Source organism: Dromaius novaehollandiae, chromosome 2 (assembly GCF_036370855.1).
Source record: "Dromaius novaehollandiae isolate bDroNov1 chromosome 2, bDroNov1.hap1, whole genome shotgun sequence".
Lineage (NCBI taxonomy): Eukaryota > Metazoa > Chordata > Aves > Casuariiformes > Dromaiidae > Dromaius > Dromaius novaehollandiae.
In genome coordinates, this window is record NC_088099.1 from 169,707,445 (window position 1) to 169,727,990 (window position 20,546).

A 20,546-nucleotide genomic window follows, 5' to 3' on the forward strand; every position below is an offset into this window, starting at 1 on the left:
TTAATTGGTGGTCACTGGGGTCAGTTCAGCGACAGCAGGGCTAAAAGCAAAAATCAAAGCATAGTAATGCTATCTTGTAAATCAGCAGGATGCCCATTGTTCCATAGCAGTCAAAAAGCAAACCTAATATTAGGAAAGGAATAGAGTATAAAACATTATACTACTGTATGTTAATCCATGTTTCACCTTCATCTTGCAGTTCCAGCTCCACCAGCTCAAACAGGATATAGTAGGAGTGAAACAAATTCAGAGGCGAGGATAGACTGGAGGATCATCAAAGACACAGAGCAGTTTCCATATAAGAAGCAACGGAGGAGGTTAGGGTCCTCCATCTAGGAAAGAGATGATTGAAGGGAGATTTGACAGGGATCTATAAAATCAGTGGCATGATGAGGAGCAATACATATTGATTCTTCTATCCAAAGCAAAAAATTGGGAACAAGCAGCAGATTCAAAAGAAAAGGAAACTGTGCTTCATCTACTGTATAGCTGAGCTGTGGAACCTCTTGCCTCTAGATGTTGTGGATGCTGAAATTTTATATGGGTTTAGGGAAACTCTGAATGAGTTAATGAAACCAAAATCCACTGAAGCTATTTACACACATGCCTGGCTCAGAAAGTTCTTGAGCCTCAGGTACCTAAAAATTGGGTTAGAGAAGCTGGTGAAGCATCATAAATGCCTGGCCTGTTCCTAATATGTTTTCCACATCATCTCCTGGTGGAGACAGGATTCTGGGCTTGATCTGACCCAGCACAGCTGATTTTATATTCTGTTCTCTTTTGGTCATACTATTTCAGAAACACACGGAAAAGGGAGGTTTCAGACACAGTTAATGAGAATGAAGCCTGGAGAGATGGAGAGTTTTGCGACCCTTTATTTAAAGATGCCAGAAATAAAACACTTTAAACTGATAGGCGTAGATGGCAGGTGGAGCACAAAGGTCTTGAGAGGAGCTTTTACATTATAGTTATTTAGTAATAAAGAAGACAATACATAGGAGTACAAAGTACAGTATACAGTAGAGAATGGGATTGGGAAAAAATATAATCTTTCTGGAGGATTTTGATCTGAATCAGCAGGGTTTATGTGAGGAAAAGCTGTACCAGTAATTTACATGGAGAAAACTGCTTGAAAGCTGCTATTTTAAATGCAGTTTCAGATGGAAGCCATAGGTACACACAAAAATGCTGTATGCCAAGGTGTGGTTAGAGTAACTATTTCATAGCAACTTTATGTGTTTGCTCTTACTGCATGGTTCCCCACGGTAAATGCAAGGTATAATAGTTCTCTCCTGTTGAAGAAGAAATTGCCTTTCATTTACGACAAGGAAAGAGCAGGGCAGTTGCTGTAGATCACTATGTTTGTGTCCCTTAGCTTACATTGCTAATTTGATCCTGAATCCGTACCCTAATAGCCAGTTGTTAGCTGGATGAATATGATAAAATCATTTTAGTGGATAAAAGTGCATTATTTTCAAAAGGCCTTTGACAAGATCTCGCTCAGAGTTTATTGAAAATAAGTAGTAATAATCATTGAAGTAATTAAATCCAGAGAGAACTGTACAGAATTTTGGAAAAAAAATAACCAAGCTGGCTAAAGGACGAGCATAATGCAAATGAAACCATGTGCTGCCAGTGCAAAATGATTTAGACAAAGGAAGATACTGATCTACTTGTATGCTTTCTGGGATTCAAATAAATACTATAAAAATCAGGGGAAAAAAAAGGATCTGGGTGAAGTTGCAGACTATACTGGCATTGCTACAGGGAAGTCAAAAAGGAGACAAGATGCTCTAACCTTAGAAATAGTTAATAGTTTGGAAAAATAATGCTTGTTGTGCAGTTCAGCATTGTGGACTCATCTCTCGCATCGTGCAATAGTGGTAGTTTCATCTTGATGTTGATATTGCAGAGTTCAAAGGTAACAGGGAAGCTGACTTAAAAACAAAAGAACAACAGTATTTATTAGACACAGTCAGAAAATGCTCAGGAAGAGAACCTGAAAAGGTTGGTATTGTCACAGTAAGATTGAAAAGATTTATATCATCACAGTAGGGATAAGATGAACAAGGGACATGATAAAACAAGGAATACAGTAAATTGAGATGTTCTGATTTTCTCAACAGAAGAACAAGACATACAATTCATAGACAACATTAAAAATGATAAAATAGCTTCTTCTACTCAGTAGCTACTTAGGCGGTTGAATTCTTTTACAGAAATTACATGCTGCCAAAATAACTTATCACTAGCCAGGGAGAAAGTAGGTGTGTGTACAGTTAAAAAGCCTATTCAGCATCCTTATAATAAGAATAATAAGACAATTTGGGGAGTTAAGCCAGAAGAGATCGTTAGATAATATAAGCTGCCTATTAGTACAAGAGACTATAACATTTAGCTCTGTTTTTTTCATGTGCTAAAAAGACATTCAGTCTTGATAGGAAAGCATCACATTTCCCTCAGAAAATTGTTCTAGTATTTAATTACCCCAACTGTAAAATAGTTAGCGGTATTACCCATCTGAATTTTAAATGGAGGCCGTACTTCTCATTCTTGTGACAATCATCTTGTTTCTGCAAAAATACAGTGAAAATATTGAACACTTTTTATCAAAAAAAAAGCAGCAGATGGTATCTTATTTATATTGATTGCTCTCAAGTACAGAAGTTGTTATGGTATGCAGAAGACTGCAGGGAAGAATGTCTGGCTGTCATGATTAAGGGCAGTATCAAGATTAGATTTGCTTGAAGAGCATCAGGAAGAAAATAAATCCCAGCAGTGAGAGAAGGCCATTTCTAGACAGAGAAAGAACACTCCTAACAACATAGAAAAAGTAGAATTGTGCAATAAATATTACACATCCTGTTAGGAAACAGAATTTACAAGATAAAATGATGGTTTTACAGGCTGAAAATATCAGCAAGCTAGATCTTGTCAAACCGTACCGGCCGTCTTTGGCCTGATCGTAGTTTTGCCTGGTGAAGGTGTAGGTGTGTTTATTATAGTAAGCGTTGACTTCTCCAAATCATCTAAATTACTGCTTTCTGAAATGTAGTTACAAACCATACCTTATGCCAAATTAACAGGTCTTACATTAGGTAGTTAATGAATAAGTATCAATTATTAAAGAGAAGCTATTAATAATGCTCACTTTTATCAGACTTACCAGCAATTGAATCTTTGTCCGGTGCTGCTCAGTATTTTAATAAAATATTTAGGCAATCATTAAACAGTCTGATAAAGTCCAGAGATAACAAAAAGTTTGAGGAAAGAGTAAATAATGCAACACTACAATCTGATGAATCGTATTTTAATACAGTCAGATAGAAAACAATGTGCAGAAAGCATGAATGAAGGCTGAAATTACAGACTAGATGAGTCAGTCATTTTACCTTTTCCGGTCACTAGTAGTATAAGTTAATTTTATGAAGACTTTCATTTTCTTTTATTTGCTAGTCACAGTTTACAAATTTTAACGATACAAGATGTAAGGCCGCTAGTGTTATACTGTTTCTCCTTTTGGTATTGTGATGTGAAGATGAGTTAAATTACAGATAAAGTTCAGAGAATCCTTACGTGAATGCCACAGACATTGTCCAGGAACAAGAAACAAGACTTAAAACCAGAAAAATCTATTCAGTTTATCATGGAGGAAGTAATCAGGGATTTGCACTGTACTTGAACAGACAAAAGATCTGATATGAGGGGGTTTTTTTTCTGTTTTGCTAATAGAGGCATTATAACACAGCTAACATAGGAAGTTAGCTTAAATTGACTTTGTAATAAGGTGCATTTTCACTGCAGTAAGGTAAACGAAGATTGAAATAGCTTGCTAGGAAGATGGTTGACTCACAGCTGCCTGGTATTTTAAAACAAAATATAACTTCTAAAATATATGCTTACGTATAGTTACTGGGAGAAGTGTTATCACCTGCGTGTACAAGGTGCTGAAGTGTTCAGGCTGAAAGATTTACTGGCCCTTTTTTGTGCTTTGTGTCTGCACTTCCCTCTCTGCTGTACTCTACCAGTCAGGTCTGGGGTCGAGTGGGATCGCCGGCTGCGTGCTCCTCATGCCTATTGCTCGTCCACCTAGGTAGCAAAATAGCGATGATGATCACATCTCATATTGCAGGACTTGCCTGAAGGAGGCAGGAAGTAGCTTTCCTCATTACGCAGGTGGATAAATGTATTTAGGACTTTTAGTCTTCCTTTGACCCAGATGGCCACAGCTTCGGGTAGAATGGGACAGTGAAACGCTGAGCAGCAACAGTCCAGGCAGATATTCAGTGGCTTGGAATATCGAGTGCTGAGCTGGTGGTTTGCGGTATTAAAGCAGATGATTTAAAAGTTCCCCCAAAGTATACTCAGTCTTTTAAAAAGCAGGTGTGATATAGACTGGATAACAGTTCAAAATTAAAATAGGCCCTTTAAATAATTTTAAAAGTTCTGTTTCAAAACCAGTCATCAGTTGAATGGGTTTGTTTTTAGCAGATTTCCACAAAGTTCAGTGTTATCTTTTATCTCAGTATTTTAATCAAAGACGTAAGAACACTTACAATAAAGCTTTTAGATACTTGATTATTGTGAAGATTAATTAAGACAGAAGATAGGGCAGTCAAACAGAACACCTTGGATCACTTGATAAACCAGGTGCATCACAATTAATTACACTTAGTAACGAAATCCATTTCATACCTATAGAAAGGAGATGGTATCCCAGCTTTCTTTCAGACACTAATGGGTGCCAGAGCAGCCAGTGAGTTGAAGTGCAATGCCATCGCAACAGCCGTAGAGGTACAAACAGGATCAGGGAGGCAGTTTTGTCTCCAATGTGGCATTGATGAGAGAACCATCAGAATACTCTGTTCGGCTGCGCTAGCTGTGTTTTAAGATTGGCCTTGAACAGAGTACAAAAAAGTTATCAAAGCAGTTTGATGGCTCGCAAAACATTGTACGGTGATGGCGGGACTCCTCAACACCTTGTTCTCCATCAGCTATGAGGGGAATACAGGGCAATTATTTTGCATGTAGACATTTTAGACACCTGCATTTAGTCAGTGCATCTTACTCTTGGGGAGCAGTCCAGGTTCATAAACTTAGGTGTCTAGTGTCATTTTAGGTGCCTCAGGGTAATGCAAATATGGCAGATGTGGCACAAGCCCTGTGAGAGACTCACACTGTTCTGGACCAGCAGCTGGAGGCCAGGCAGATACCCGAGGGCATCCCAAATGACAGTAAACACCTGAATTGCTCCCCAATGGTTTGTCTGCACGTTGTTTATATTTAATTTATCCCAGGCTTCAGGGCTAGGTGCTGGAAGAGGTTGGAAGAAACTTTCCCCTTGCTATCTGATTTGTCTGCTGGGGTTTTTCTTTCATTTTCCTCTGAAACAACACAATTGGACAGCTCTCGTGATAGGATAATTAGTGGCATATGCTCGCATGCTTAGTGGTCTTAAAGAACTTCTCAGGTCCCTTATTGGTGTGTTCTGCTCATAAATTCAGGCTTAAAACAACTGCTGGATTTGAGGGCAGGAGAGTTTTTCCCAGGTCGTGCTGGCAGGGTTTAATGGGAGTCCCTTGCTTTCTTGTGCAGTGTAAGGGTAGTGCTCTTCCGGGGATATTTTTCCTGAAGTTGCAGCTGTCGGAGGTGTGAAGGACTTTGGTGGTGAGCTTGATCTTTCCTGTTTCCTCCTAGTAGTACATTGAAGGTTTTATGGCTTTGGGGCTGTTGTACAAAAGGTCTTAACTTTTTTCTGTACTTGTCATGTGAATTAAAGGAGGGATGTTTGGTGGATACTTCCGTCAGGTGGTTACCCATGATTGCAGAAGCTGGAATAGATGATTTATATGGGCTCTTCTCCTCCTGTAGTGCTGTGAGATTCAGTTCTTGAATCAACTGGAGTACAGAATATCTCATCACCCTTTATAAAGATCCTCAAGAGTGATATGGTGGCGCCACACATTATTCTTCTCTAGCAGCTTCATTTTTCACCAGATCCCCCATAGCTTGTATCATTAAAATTTGTAAACTGTGACTAGCAAATAAAATAAAATAAAAGTCTTCATTAAATTAAATAAATAAACCTGTAAATAAATAAAACTCTCTATTAAAAGCAGTTGCAGGCTTCCATATCCATGTGGTACACTCTCAGTCTGTGACTCAGTTTCTTTGACTGGTACAGCAGTTCAGCTTTCCACAAACCAGTCTTTTTCCAAGGTGAATGAAAGCTGCAAAAAAGCAGATTTGCAAGTAAATTTCAGGAAAGGAGAGCAACCCCCTCTTGGAGTTCCTCTGTCTTAGATGCTACCATACTCTCATAGGAAAATCCAGACATCATGCAAGAATACTAATAAATAGTGTGTGCCCCGATCTTCTGTCACTGGATTCAACTAATTCGTAGAGAAATTAGTCATCGAATGATGGATTATTTGACCTAGAACTAGAGACGCAGCCTTGCACTCTGCAGCTTAACATCGAATTTGAACCAGTAGCTCTGAGTTCTGCCCGTTTCAGATAACTATTCCCAGGAGTTGTGACTTAGTGGAAGAAAGAACTAATACATTAACTAAATGCAAAAATAATGTAGATAAACTCTGCAAGAGGGACAGTCGTAGAGGTGTACTTGCAAAGACTGCAAATGCATGGAGTCCCGTGTAGGTGGCTCCTCTGCAGCACAGCGAACTGGCATTCCTCGCAGAGTTTCTGCCCAGCAGCTGCCTTGATTGCTTTTGCAAAGCTTCACTTATTCGCTGACCTGAGATGCGCTCATGCTCTTACCACAGTGACAGAAGATAATATTTGAGGTTGCAGCTCACTTCTCCCCTTCTGCTTAAATGGGCAGGTAGGAAGGTAGTTTGAAAGACTCCTGAAAGAGCCTCAATCGCTTTGTGCATCTCTTGTCGTGCAAAGCATCGAGTATGTTCATTGTAGATAGCAGCATGTGAGGAGCTAGAGGAAGATTGTTGGGATTGCGCCGATGCCAAGTGTTCTTGGGCTATTTCTTCACAGGATTTTTCCCCAACTTTTTAGGGTTACAAGGGGCATAATGAAAATAGACCTAAGGGAAGTAGGGCCAGATCATACAAGCAGCCATATCAATGATGCAGACAGAGAAAAAGCAGCATTCTTCGTGGAAGCTGAGAATTAGTCAACCTATTATGTCCTTGCTGCAGATCAGGGAATTAAAGAATTCTGCAGCATGAAGAAAACATACAAACTACATCACATCACCTTGCTCATTATTTAAATATTTTACTAGATGTATAAATGCTAACAGCTGCCTTTGTAGAAACAGCTATGACCTGTGTAGCACGCACTCCAGATTAGTACCTTTAAGGAAAACTGCAATATAGACTAAAGCAGGACATTGTAGGACACCTCTCTGTTCCCATAAACAAAACCCTGACTATATAGTGTCCTTTTGCGATAGCAAATCAGCTACCCATGTGTTTGACTGAAGCAACAGAGAAACATCTGGATTTTCTGGAGCTTTTTTGCCTGAGATCCAGGAACTTCAGCCTCTTCAACTCTTTGGTGGGATTCAAGGGCTAAAGTAATCTTTCCTTGCAGATGCACACACAACCATTTGCTCCTGAGACTGTTCGTAGTCCCCAGCCTTTAAATCCGTATCAGCAGACCATCAGTTATCCATCCTGCGCGAATGTGAAGCACAGACACTTGTTCTGCTCCTCACTCACCAAGCAGATCTATCACAAGTGCAAAAGGACCACGTCTTTCTGGATGCAGTCCAGATAATTCTCAGGAATTGCCCCAGTGCTTTTACTCCCCAGCATCCTATTCGTAAGTTATTTTTCTCCAAAGTGGTGCAGAATATTTAAGAGATTTTTAAAACGAAAGGACTGCTTATTTACCACATAAGCTGTTTCTATCCAGGATTCAGTGAGGAGAAGTGTGTGCATACCCCCAGAGCCCGGTGCACGCACAGCCGGCCTGGCGGGTGTAGGCAGCGTTGAAATTGCTGCTCGTGCTTGCACACACGACCCGTGCAGCCATGACGTGTCCTGCCGTACCAGCCTCACTGCGCGTGCGCAGACCCTCTGTGCAGCGCTGGTGCTGTTAGCCTGGCGCTACCCGGGGCCACCCGACTTTGTGCCCACGCCGTAGGGTTCATCTATGTGTGCGCAGCAAGCTGCCGACCCAGGTTACCACTGCTGCTCCAAACAAGCGGTCAGAAAATCCAAGTAGGAAATCTTCAGCTCTCTCCTGAACTATCTTCAGGGGATCTATTGGGGAAAATCAAAGCTATACATTAAATGTGAGCAAACTCCAGGATTTCCCCACACATAGTCTCAGGGTAATCTAGGGACTTATTGGGGGGAAAAAAAAAGATGCATTTTTACAGCTTTCCTGCTTGGCCTTGGGACCAGCATAAAGGTCAAACACACTAGTGGTAGGTGTTCTTAAATCTGTTGTACCCACTTTTGAGGGACTTCTCTTTATCTCCTTGCAACTCATGCGTTACTTATGCTTATGGTTGCAGAAACACCATTTCTTGTATCATTTCGCAGTTCTCAGATGAGTGTGTCTATTCTGGAAGAATTTAAACCCCCCTGAGGGAGAAGTCTGCTCCTTAAAACTGAGGCGGCTCCGTCGCTAGAGCCTTTCCCGGAGGGATGTGGGACCGGCACACCCGGCGGGCTGCAGGCTCTTGCTGGTGGCGCGGGGCAGCCTGCGTTTGGTGGTGCTTTCCCAGCGTTAACCTCTGAGGAAAAGGGACACAGCATCTCCCTCCTCGTTAGCCAAGGAGGGTGACGGTGCAGATATTTTCGCCGCGGGCCTGTTCGTGCTCCGGTGCTCGGCGCGATCCAGTTCAGGTGTTGGCTGCGCCCTCGCCCTCTGCGCTCGCAGGTGGAGGTGACGCTGCAGACCGGTTCCCCCGCCCTGGGCCCGGTTCCCCCGCCCTGGGCCCGGCCTGCGCCTGCTCCTGCTGCTCCGGGCGGCCAGGCCGGGCCGAGCCCCGGCTCCCGCGGTCGGTCGCAGCCTCTGCTGGTCCTTCGGAGGCTGGAGGCATCAGTGACCCCCCCCTACCACCGTTGTAAAACCTGCTCACTGACCCCCTCCCCTTTGTTTCCTGATCTCCCTTTGCAACCACAGATTTTTGGGCAATGGAGAAGTGCTCTGCGTAAGTGCTGCTGCAGGTCGGTCCGGCCCATACAGGCTTTCTTGGGCGCTCGCTGTTGGCCGCTCTCACAGACACGATGCAGGGAAAGGCAGACTTTGGAGCTGACCAGTACGGACGTTCTCCAGGTCTCTCCTCATGCGCTTACCTTGTCTTACGATCAGCCAGCTTGTGCGAAAAGCCTTGGTGAGGAGCTTGAAGTCTTTTGTTGTTGCTTATAAGTAATGTCAAATATACAATATACAATATAAATGAGAACTCCTAACTATGTGCTCTCTGATTTCTTCAAGGCACAGTGGGAGATTCACAGGACATGGTTCCCCCCTACAAAAGTAGTCCCCCCCCAATTAGCTACAAAAGCTAATTTCTGCAGGAATCTGTTCTGCTCCTTTTCAGCCTAAGAGGTCTCCTTGCACCCCGTCTGCAGGACAGAGCGCACTGTGTATTCGAGTACATGCGTACCGTGAATCCGTGCACTCCTTCCACATAAAACCCTCAGAGAAAGAACACTTGAGACCCAGCACACAGTCCTTCTGTGCCTGAGCCTCACTTGAGAAAACTGGCAGAATTTATTCTCTCCTCGGAGCCATCTTTCTGGGCTCTTTCTCCCCCTCCCTGACCACAGCTATGGCTCTGCTGACTCCTCCTTGCCCCAGGCATTGCTGTTGTCTCCATTACCTCCTCTCCAGCCCCATGGAGATATCTAGTTACTTTCTGAATCCCTGTAAAATTTTAATATCTAAAGCATCCTGTAGCAGGGAGATCTGCAGTGTAAGTTCAGTTGAGAAAGAGCATTTCCAGGTTTCGATTTGAACCCACTACCTGCTAGGGTCATTTGATGGCCTTTTAGTTCTCGCACTGGAGGAGAAAATGGAGAACTGTTTCCTGGCCATACTTAATAGACTTCTTCTTCAAGCTAAAGAGTCATAGTTCAGATTTATAGTAGTCCTTTCGAGATGTGAGCAACTTTCATGTTCACAACGTGTTCAGGTTGTGAGTTCCGCCTGAATTTATGTAGTGGCATAATTTTCTCTATTCCTTACCTAATAATGCTTAGCATTAGCTGACATTTTTCCTTTAAAAGCTCCATCTTCTCCTTCTTGATTTATAATAGTATCAATATAATGATATTAATGTAATATAAAATTAAGGTTGTTCGATCACTTTATTTTTATCAGCATTAAATTCCCTCTGCCATTTTTATTGTCCAGTTGGTATTGTAAAGTTCTGCTTCTTCTCCTCTCCCCACTTTTTCTTGCAGTCGGTTCTCACCTTTGCTGTTCTGAGCAAGGCAGCATTATCAGTAGTTTGTCACCTGCATGATCATTCATCCCATTTACAGGACATATTTGAATATGTTGAACAGCTTCAGCACAGCCGGGGGGACCCCTGTGAAGCTGTGGGACTCCGTGGGGCATGGTAAAGGCGACATCAAGCATGAAACTCCAGTGGGATGTTGTGGCTAAACCTTTGTATCAGTAAAGCAGAGAACATAAGCTAGGAGAAGAAAATTGAGGCTGCTGCTACATGAAGTACCAATGATCTCATTACTTCAGTGTTGTGTCCTTTTTCTGTAACCTCGCTTCAGGAGGAATGTAAAGCCAGGAAAAGTCTCAGAAAACATCCAAGAACTACTTGAACTCTGGCAGCATTTCCTGAAAATGAAAGGCTAGAGACACTTCTATAATAGTTAAGAACAGGTACAAAGGTGACTTGAGCACACCAAAAATGAAGGTATACAGTGGACTGCTTTTTTCCCTAAGACAAAAAAAGAATGAGAACTAGCAGTGGGAAGACAAAGCTAGATAATTCAGACTGCAAATAAGAAACATATGTAAACTGCAAAGACAATTATCCATTGCAACACTTCACGCAGGGACCTGTTGGATTCAGCTGCTAGCTTTATATTAAGGCCATATTTTTTTTCTGTTGTCTGATGCAGCTCTACCAGGATTTATAGTTTGAAAGCGGAGTAACTTGCGATATTCTGTGACCAGCATTATGCAGATATTCAGATGAGGAAGTCCACTCAGGCTTCATCTCTGAACTATTTTGGCTTTATTCTTAAAGTGACTAATGAGCGCGATAGTATGGGCCTGCAATCTCTTTTCTTCCTCCCACATCCCTAGCAATCCCTTTTATTTTGGAAGCAGAAAGCTCCTCTGTGTTGGATGACAACGACAGCAGCAGCCACTTCCACCCGCTGCACTCAGACTCTGTTGAGGAAATTTCGCGTGAGTGGTCATGAGAGCACACCATGCTCTGTTTTGCCTGTCAGGAGGCCTGTGCTGGCATGCCAGTGACGGGGCCTCAGGAAAAGGGTGTCTGAGCACTGGCATTAATTGAGGGCCAGGAGCCAAAGAGCTCCGGAGCTCTTCACAGGTCAGGTGGATATTAGTACTTGAGTTGTATTTGCGCCATGACAAGCTTTTCTTCCAAAAAATGTGGTTGAAATCACTTTTTACTTTAGTTGTAAACAATAGGTTAAGGTAAGTAGTCTTAAAAGTATTAAATATAAATATGTTAAATTTATGAAATTTATTAATTTATTTAAATTTTTTTTTTTAAATAATTTAATATATTAAATATAAGCCCCTTCATTACAGGATTTTTCTAACTAAATCATCAGGAAACTGAAGAAGCAATCGTGGCTCTTGTCTTTAGACCTTCATGGATCTCAGCAGTTTTGCACTTGTGTGTCTTCTGACCGTGCTACAGCAGCAAGCTGCTTTATACCTGCCTGCATCCCGGGCGTACCCTCGCTTCTGTTCCTGTGCTGAGGTGGTTGTAACGCTCGGCTTTTTGAGGATTCAGTAGATGCATTTGTACACATGCATGTGCTTTCTGGTTTACTGCCATATTACACACAGTGAATAATTTATATAGCATGTAGAAATGAGTTTTAATGCAGTCCAGCTAATAACTAGCAGCATTATACTAATTTGAAAAAAATATAGTTTTAAAACAAAGAATAAATTTAAGCTTGGCAATCTGTAGCCTAAAAGAGAAAGCTGAGCATTCTGTTAAATGCGCTAGGCTCATTCATCACTGTATTGCCCAATTTGATTCATTCCTTAGTTTGCCTGAAAACACTTAACTATGTTAAAGTGACGCTTTAAGTGTTTGCCGTCTTTGCCTAATCAAGGCTCCCATGCATTAGGAATGACTTCTCTCCAACATTACTCTGCGCCCTTTGAGTTTCTTCCCTTTCCATGTTGCCATCGTGACCCCCAACCCTCGCAGTTTATGAGGATGGACTTGTCGCTGGAGTGAGACTGATGGCCTGACTGTTGCTGTTGTCATCTTTTTTTAATTGTTTTTTTCTTTTTCCCCAGCTCTCCCCTTCCTCATGGCTCGTCGGTCTCAAAGCTCCTCACAGGGGGACAACCCCCTTGACCCTAACTACCTGCCGCCGCATTACAAGGAGTATTACCGCTTGGCTCTGGATGTGCTAACCGAGGAGGGCAAAGAAAGTTACCAGCGCTTCCTGGCCGAGGAGGCAGCCCCTGATTTTCTCTGCAGCTCGGAGGTGGATCACATCATACAGAACCTCCAGAAACCCCAGTATGCCAACCAGGAGAGCAGCACAGACACCGCAGGTGACAATGACATGGATGGATCTTCTGGGACTTACTGGCCCATGAACTCAGACCTTGCTGTTCCTGAGCTTGACCTGGGCTGGCCGATGGTCTTCGGGTTCAGGGGAACAGAAGTGACAACCCTTGTGCAGCCACCGCCCCCGGACAATCCGAGCATTAAGGAGGAGGCGCGCAGAATGATTCGAGCGGCTCAACAGGTGAGAGAGTAAGGAGCCAGACTAGATCAGAGATAAATATGTGTTTGTGTGTGTGAGATGAGGATGCATCAGGCCCTCTGCTAATTCCCTTAACTTTGCTCCCAGGACCCGATGGCAGGGAAGGATGTTTCTTAAGTTACCTTTTACGGCATCAAAGCTAGCCTCTGCTGTCTGAACCCGCAGAGAGTTGTGTAAGGCAACATTAAAATATATGACAGGTTCACAGAATAGCTGAGGTTGGAAGGGAGGGTTGCAAGGGATCTCTTTCTGGAGAGTGTCTAGTCCTGCTCAAAGCAGGGTCAACTACAGCAGGTTACTCAGGGTCTGTCCTTGAATATCTCCAAGGAAGGAGATGCCACCACCTTTCTGGCAACCTATTCCAGCGTTCGATAACCCTTACAGTAAAAGATTTTTTTTTTTTTATGTTTAAGCGGAATTTCCTGTATGTCAATTTGTGTCCGTTGCCTCTTGTCCTTTCACTGAGTAGCACTGAGAAGAGTCTGGTTCTGTCTTCTTTACTCCCTGCCATCAGATATTTATATGCGTTGAAAAGAGAAGAGTTGGAAAGTATATGGAAATCCCAGAAAGGTTTGAAGCTACCTCCCATTTAACAGCATATAGACATAGCTATATACTGGCTGGCTGAACGCTGGCCAGGAAGTTATCTAAAAACGGCATGTGTGTGTCAGAGGGTGTGGGTCTGTAATGGCCAAGCAGCTCAATACAACCTCCTGATGTGCTTCTGTGACCCAAAAATGCCTGCTATGATTATTGGGTTAATTAACAAGGGGACGTTCAATAGCAGTGAGGGTTTTCCCTCACTTGTCACCCTCATCTATGGAATATGCACATAAGATATGAATTCTGATTCCAGTTCTGGGACCCACAATGTTAAAAAAAAGACATTGATTTCGAGACAGTGCAGCAGATCAGCTTTGAAATGTGAAGTGCCAGGGAACATGCCCAGGTAGGATATAAGCCAGCACAGACCTGTGGTGTCCTTGCATTCTTTTCCTAGGTGGTGGCCATAGTGATGGACATCTTCACCGACGTGGATTTGCTGTTTGAGGTGCTGGAAGCTGCTACTCGCAGAGTCCCTGTGTACATCTTGCTGGATGAAATGAACTCTCAGCTTTTCCTTGATACAGCTGCTAAATGCGGAGTCAATCTTAACTATGTGGAGGTGAGCAAACAGAAGACCTCTATCCCTCCTTCCTATCCTTAGAGGGGTATGTCTTGGGACGCAGAGGTCTGTCATCATAGTAAAAATCTGAGAAAAGGGAAAATTGGGCTAGAGCTGAGAATTATAGGAGTATGAGGGAAGCCAGGAGAGCTGGCACAGCAGTATAGTGGTGAAGGCTGAAGACATGCTATTTAGGGGTTTTTCTACCTGTTGGGTAGGCAGGCAGAATAGCTAGTGCTGAAACATAAAAATGGTGGGTAGGGAGGGAAATTAAAGGAGCAAGGGAAAGACCTAGGGGCAGGAGAAAGGAAATAACAGCTTCCAGTTGAGTCAGTGCCTTATCTGGTTTGCAGTTCCTAAGGGTGAGGACAGTTTCTGGCCCAACCTACTACTGCCGCACAGGGATGTCCTTCAAAGGCCACGTGAAAGAGAAATTCCTCTTGGTGGACTGCATGGTGGTGCTGAGTGGCAACTACAGGTGAGAAGCCCTGCAACTTTACATTTCCCTATTTCAGTGAGGGAGAGGCTGGTTGTTGGGTAAAGCAGTGTTTCAGATTTCCAAATGAACATCAGTGACAAAGTTCTTCTCACTGAAGGATACTGAACAGCAATTTTAAGGAAAATACGCCATTTTGCAACTGAAGTAGATACACCAATTGAACCTGAAGCCCAAATACCCAAAGCTGAGCTTGTTTAACAACAAAGGTGTAAATTGTCTGTACAAAAGATATAATAAATATAATGTATTTTAAAATCTAATGCAGTACTGGACAACAACGTTGCCAAGGTTAACAAGTCCAAAAGACTTGCATGCAGTCTGGCAAGCAAATGATTTAATGTGAACTGGTACTGCTGAGTTACTTGATGATAACACTATCATTACTTCTGTTTTTCTTTGCAGTTTTATGTGGTCTTTTGAGAAGATTCACAGAAGCATTGCACACATCTTCCAGGGGGAGCTGGTGTCCAGCTTCGATGAAGAATTCCGAATTTTGTTTGCACAGTCAGAACCTCTTGTTCCTCCAGCCAATGTCTTGGCAAAGGCAGAGAACCCATTTGCCATGACTCCCTTCGGCAATAACATGCCTTTCTTTCAGAAAAAAGCACCCCTAATGTTCCAGAGAGAGGACAATCTTTTCCCCCCCTTTATGGACAGAGTTGATCCAGACAGGTACTTCCTGTCAAATTTCAGGCGGGATGACATGCTGCGCCATACTGTGGAGGGCTCAGCCATGCGAATGTACAAAAAGGTAGAAATGGAGAATTCTCAGATGGATCCTGTCAGGGGTTTTCTCCGCTCCAAGCAGTTGGAGTTGGATGCTTTTAAGAGACACAGTTTTGCAGAAGGAACATTTGAAAATTTCGCTTCTTCCAAACAGTATGCCAGACAGATGTTCATGAACAATCTGGATGATTTTAAAATCCAGTCTAGTCACTTTCAGAAGGACCAGTTCTACCAGTACCAGTTTGAGCATCCCCATGGCAGGCCTCATGGATTGTTTGACAGAATACGAGGCGGCAGGCCAGGATTCAATGAACTGGAAGACTATGGAGCGGGACCAAGATATCCTGAACTTGAATCCAATTTTCCACAGGAGGGTTTCCCCTTAAGACTAGATTACGTACCTTCAAATTCTTCCAGGGAAGTGAGACATGGATCTGATCAGCTGAACCCTGCAGGCAATGGCCCCATGGGAATGATGTTAAGAAGGCAAAACATAGGACAGAAATTCATTTGCCAGACATCTCCTACACAGAAGCAAAGCCTGGAACAACGCCTGTTTTTACAAGACAAAGATGAGGACCCCGATCAAGACAAGAATGCCCAGGAAAATAGAACAGGGTTACGTGACTGGAGGATTTCTTCATACCTTAGCGCGTACCAGTCTGAACCAGAAGAAGGTCTCCCAATGCCTATGGAATCGGAGGCATACAATGATGTTCTTGGGGATACCCTCACAAAGCACTCCAGTGACCTCATCCCAACGTTCAAATCCCCTATATCATTCAATAACAAGTCACTAGGAATTGAAAGTGCCAAAGAATTTGTTGATCCTGACAGAGCAGGTGAAGAAACCTCTGTAATGAAACAAGATGCCTTTAGGTCCAGAATAAATCCCTTGATCCAGAGGAGCTCAAGACTCAGGTCCTCTCTGATTTTTAATGCTGCCAAGTTAGATCAGCCAAACACAACAATAGAAAAGGTTCATATGATGCAAAAGGAACAAGTGTCCAGCGAGCTGACAAAAGACAATGAAACTATAAAGACAGCTGCCTCATCTAAAGTGGCAGAACTCTTAGAGAAGTACAAAGCTGTGGGCAAAGACACAGAGCGAGTGACGGTCAGTCACACCAAAGCTATTTCCAGTTTCCTCCAGGAAGAATCACAGAACACAGAGAAGAAATGTACCAAGTCTGTGCAATATAAGATTCTGGAGAGTAGGGTACTAGACTCCAAAGACTCCTGCAGTACTTACAAAGTGCATGGAGAGACTGACAGACCATTTGGAATGGCTTCATCAACCCCCCAGCTTACTGACACATTGAGTAAAGACCCCCTAGCACATATCAGCACTAAAGCGGACAAATTATCATCTCGGTTTTACCCTGTAGAGAATAAACCTGCTCTTCCAGAGAAGGAAAGTCTTATATTTGTAGGGGACACTCAGAAACTGAATCTTCCAGAGAAGAAGGAAAGAGTGACATTCAAAGAAGACACTCAAAAACCAGCTAATATGGAACTCAAGAAACCACAGATTAGAACAAGTACCACATCAGTTCTTGAAAACTTATCTAAAAGGCAAGGATCTGACAGCTCTCTCAATAAGTCTGAGGAAGAATGTTCAAAACAGGAACAGAATCCAATGGAATTTTTCAGAAAAGGGTCATTACGGCTGAAGCAGCTGTTGAACCCAAAAGGTGAAAAGAAATTGGAGGAGGAACCCCTTTCTGAGAGTGGAAAATCTGACAAACAGCCTGTGGTTCTCAAACGATCTTCCATAGGTGACTGTCAGGAAATGATGGAGGAAGAAAAAACCCATAAATTTGCAACACCACTTCCTCCCAAAAGCAGCCAGCCAATGCAGGGGAGATTTCCCTCTTCCACAGCTAACATCCTGTACAGCAGCAATCTCCGTGATGATACCAAAGTGATTCTAGAACAAATTTCTGCAAACAGTCAGAAGAACAGAGCTGAACTGGTCAAGCAACTGCCATCCACTAGCAATCCTGATCTTTCTAAGTCAACTACAAGCTTGGAAAGGAAAGGTGAGAAGGAGAAAAGCTGTAACATCCACAGATCAGAGAGTTTTGGGAGCCAGAAACGAAATGTTCAGCGGCAACCATCAGAGGATCGAGATACTCTTCTGAAAAAAATGGAGAATATGCGGAAGGAAAAGCGAGTCTACAGTAGATTTGAGGTCTTCTGCAAGAAGGATGATCATACAAGTCATAGTGAAGAGGAATATGACACAGATGCCAAAGACAAGAAGATGGGAAAATTCATGCCCAAAATCTTGGGGAGCTTCAAGACCAAAAAATGATCATAGAAATACTATTTAATTCCATATAATCAGTGACTGTCAAAAGAGAATGAGGTAACACGTTTATGATGAATATAAGCATCATAGGAAATACACTTCTGGGTTATGGAGTGGAAATATGTTCATCATTAGCCTCCTGTGGCACAATTTGCCAGTCATGTGGTATCAGGCAATCTTATTGCAGTATGTTTCAAATAAAAATATTAAATTGCCAAAATGCTTAAAACAAGTAGAGTAGAGTCTCTTTATCTTGTACTCAGGGAACATTTTCAGCTGACAACACAATTCCACTATCAGTAAGGACAGAATTGAAAACAGAAAATTCAATACTTGGGCTTGAGCCAGGAAAAAATATATATATGTTTGTATATATAGATATATTAATTGAAAAAGTGTTTTGTTTTGTTTTTTTAAAAAACAAACTGCTTCTCAGGTGCAGATAGCTTTTCTTTGTATCTAGTACCAGAAGTCACATCTTCGAAAGCATGCAGGAGAAAAAACATTGCTCAAAAATAAGCTCTTTTCCCTTATCTATGGTTATGGCCTTCTCCATTAACACATGCCCAGCTTTCATATTTATCATTTTATAAACCTACTGGGTGTGTTCTGTTACTGTTTTGTTTCCTTACCTACAGTCATAAGTACTATTGCTTTGGAGGGCAAGCTGAGAGAAGCAGCTGGAAGGCCATAAAAGAAGAAATTTCCATGCTGTGCAGGGAGAATGAGGGGTATCTAGGTCTGCACTTCAGCTAAGCTGAGCTAATAGGGAGTTTAATTAAGCCTGTGTAATGCTGTCTTGGCCAGGCAGTAGCTTACCTGATGACGCAAGTCCACTGTAAGATTTTTTTCTTTTGCTGGTGTTCTAGGACAGTAACCAAGTAGTTGTGAATATTGTGATGCATTAAATAAACACAGTAATTTACTATAGTGCTGAAAAAGACTCAGTTTTCACACATACATGACATGAATGAAGAACTCAAAAGTGATCCAAATTCTCCTTATGAAATTGAGTCCACGTTCATGAAAAAGAAGTTGATACCACAAAGGACAGACCACTAAACATGCAGTTTAAGGAGGCAGGACGAGAACTAAGTGGGCACAGATTTCCTAGCATATGTGTATTTTCTTTGTCTCTGTTTCCAATTAATTCTAATTTTTCTTTTAACATTTGAAAAGAGAAAGTAATCTCACTGAAATGTGGCTAATACCGTCCATAAAAAACAGAGGAGAATTAGAGTTTGTATATCAAGGTCTACATCATTAAAATGATTTTCTGCATTCATAAACAAATTAGATTTACCAACAGCACTACAGACATTTCAGTAAGGATTGTGTCCACATAATGCAATGCGTTGTATGACACTGCCTCTCCAAAAAGTTTAAACACAAGCAAAATTCGAACAGTGAGGGCACAAAAATAATACCAGGTATACACAGGCCAGATCCTCAGACGAAATACACTGATGTCCTTTCAGGCATTTCAGCAGTACCACACCAAGCTGAGTAACACCATTTCAGGATACCACCTGTAGTCTGTTAAATACACAAATTCATATATGAATGCTATATGCATCCTTATTTCATTTGCTCTTAGCAAAGTACTGAATCAGAGGCAGTTATAAGTCCCCAAATTAAGTGCAATAATTAAACAGTGTTCAGTTATATGATACAGATAAAGCTGATCCTACTCTAGAGAGGAAGATGAGCTCTAAAAGTATATATACATACAAATACATATATGAGGTCCTGAGATTCCTTCTTGCCCTCTTTTCTGTAATTTATATTCACATTATTCCCTATGTCCCCAGCCCTCTAGCATCATTCTGTAGCAGACGTGCTGGAAATTTGTTTCTATAGTCACCAATTACATTAGCATTTTAGAATTTTGCTTTATTTGTTTAGACTTTTAGAATTTTATCTTGCTCAGCATTGTGTGTTCAGTGTAAAAGTATGCTCCTGACCAGAACTAGAATAACTCTCTATTTAGTGTGATTTTGCTTACCAGATGTTGTAGATGTCTACAGATATTGCAGAATAACTAACTTACTTGGTAACAACAAAAGCCACTTTAAGAATAAAAAAACTAGTGTTACAGCCCATCACTTCTGTTTCAGATTAGGTTCAAAGAAGATCTGAGCTCTTGCACTGTGTCATCAGACTGCTAGGTTCTAGGCACTTCGTGGAAGTCACGGCCCTGCATTAAGCAGCTAGGCTCCCTTTTCAGCGAATAAGAACCGACACCTTAGACTCACAAGAGCCGACACACTGCAGAGGGAGCTGCCTACACAGCATGTTCACTCAGTCACTGGTATTTCCTTTATCTACCTAGACTTTTATCTGACATGGAAAGGAAATGCCTATTTTATGAATATGCCAGAATAAAACAGGACCTTCCTGTCAATGACATTCCTAGGTCCCTAGTATTACCAGCCTTAAGTGACTACACCTGGTGCCAGAAGTGAATGCACTACTACTTATTTCACTTGTCTTTGATGTTTAGGTACTAAAAGATAAAATGGAAATACCATCAATGGCAGTGGTACTCACACGTTGTAATTTAGTGCTTGAATCCTCTGTGTAAATATAGTTCCAAAGTTCTGCAACAACAATCCTTATGATAGGCGAAGTAAAATTTCAGGGACAGATACTTCTTATAAGAGCTCTGGAGTTAAAAAGGAGAATCTACCAAAAATCAGCATTAAAGCAGGAAAATAGTTTTGAAGTTTACTGTAGTCCCACTGTTACCTGAAAACAACTTCACAAAGTTCCAGCAATAGCACTTTTTGGAACACTGCTTTCCGAAAGGAACAAAATTATCATCATATTACTAATTTAACAAGGTATCCCTGGAACTTTTCTCCCATACACACAGAGCAAATGTTT

At 42.0% G+C, this 20,546-nt stretch overlaps 1 protein-coding gene across 2 annotated transcripts in view; it reads left to right on the forward strand.

The window, feature by feature from the left end:
• FAM83H (family with sequence similarity 83 member H) overlaps positions 1-17,892 on the forward strand; it is a 23,951-nt gene extending 6,059 nt beyond the window's left edge. Inside the window, exons 1-5 of one of the 2 annotated variants that reach the window (XM_026115336.2) lie at positions 11,801-11,923; positions 12,478-12,938; positions 13,957-14,121; positions 14,475-14,599; positions 15,023-17,892. In XM_026115336.2, the coding sequence (XP_025971121.2) occupies positions 12,492-12,938; positions 13,957-14,121; positions 14,475-14,599; positions 15,023-17,663 (3,378 nt within the window). In that variant the 5' untranslated portion in view covers positions 11,801-11,923; positions 12,478-12,491 and the 3' untranslated portion in view covers positions 17,664-17,892. Of the gene's footprint in view, positions 1-11,800; positions 11,924-12,477; positions 12,939-13,956; positions 14,122-14,474; positions 14,600-15,022 lie in introns of those variants that run through there. The other variant, XM_026115335.2, reaches the window with a different exon arrangement.
• Positions 17,893-20,546: the final 2,654 nt, after the last annotated feature.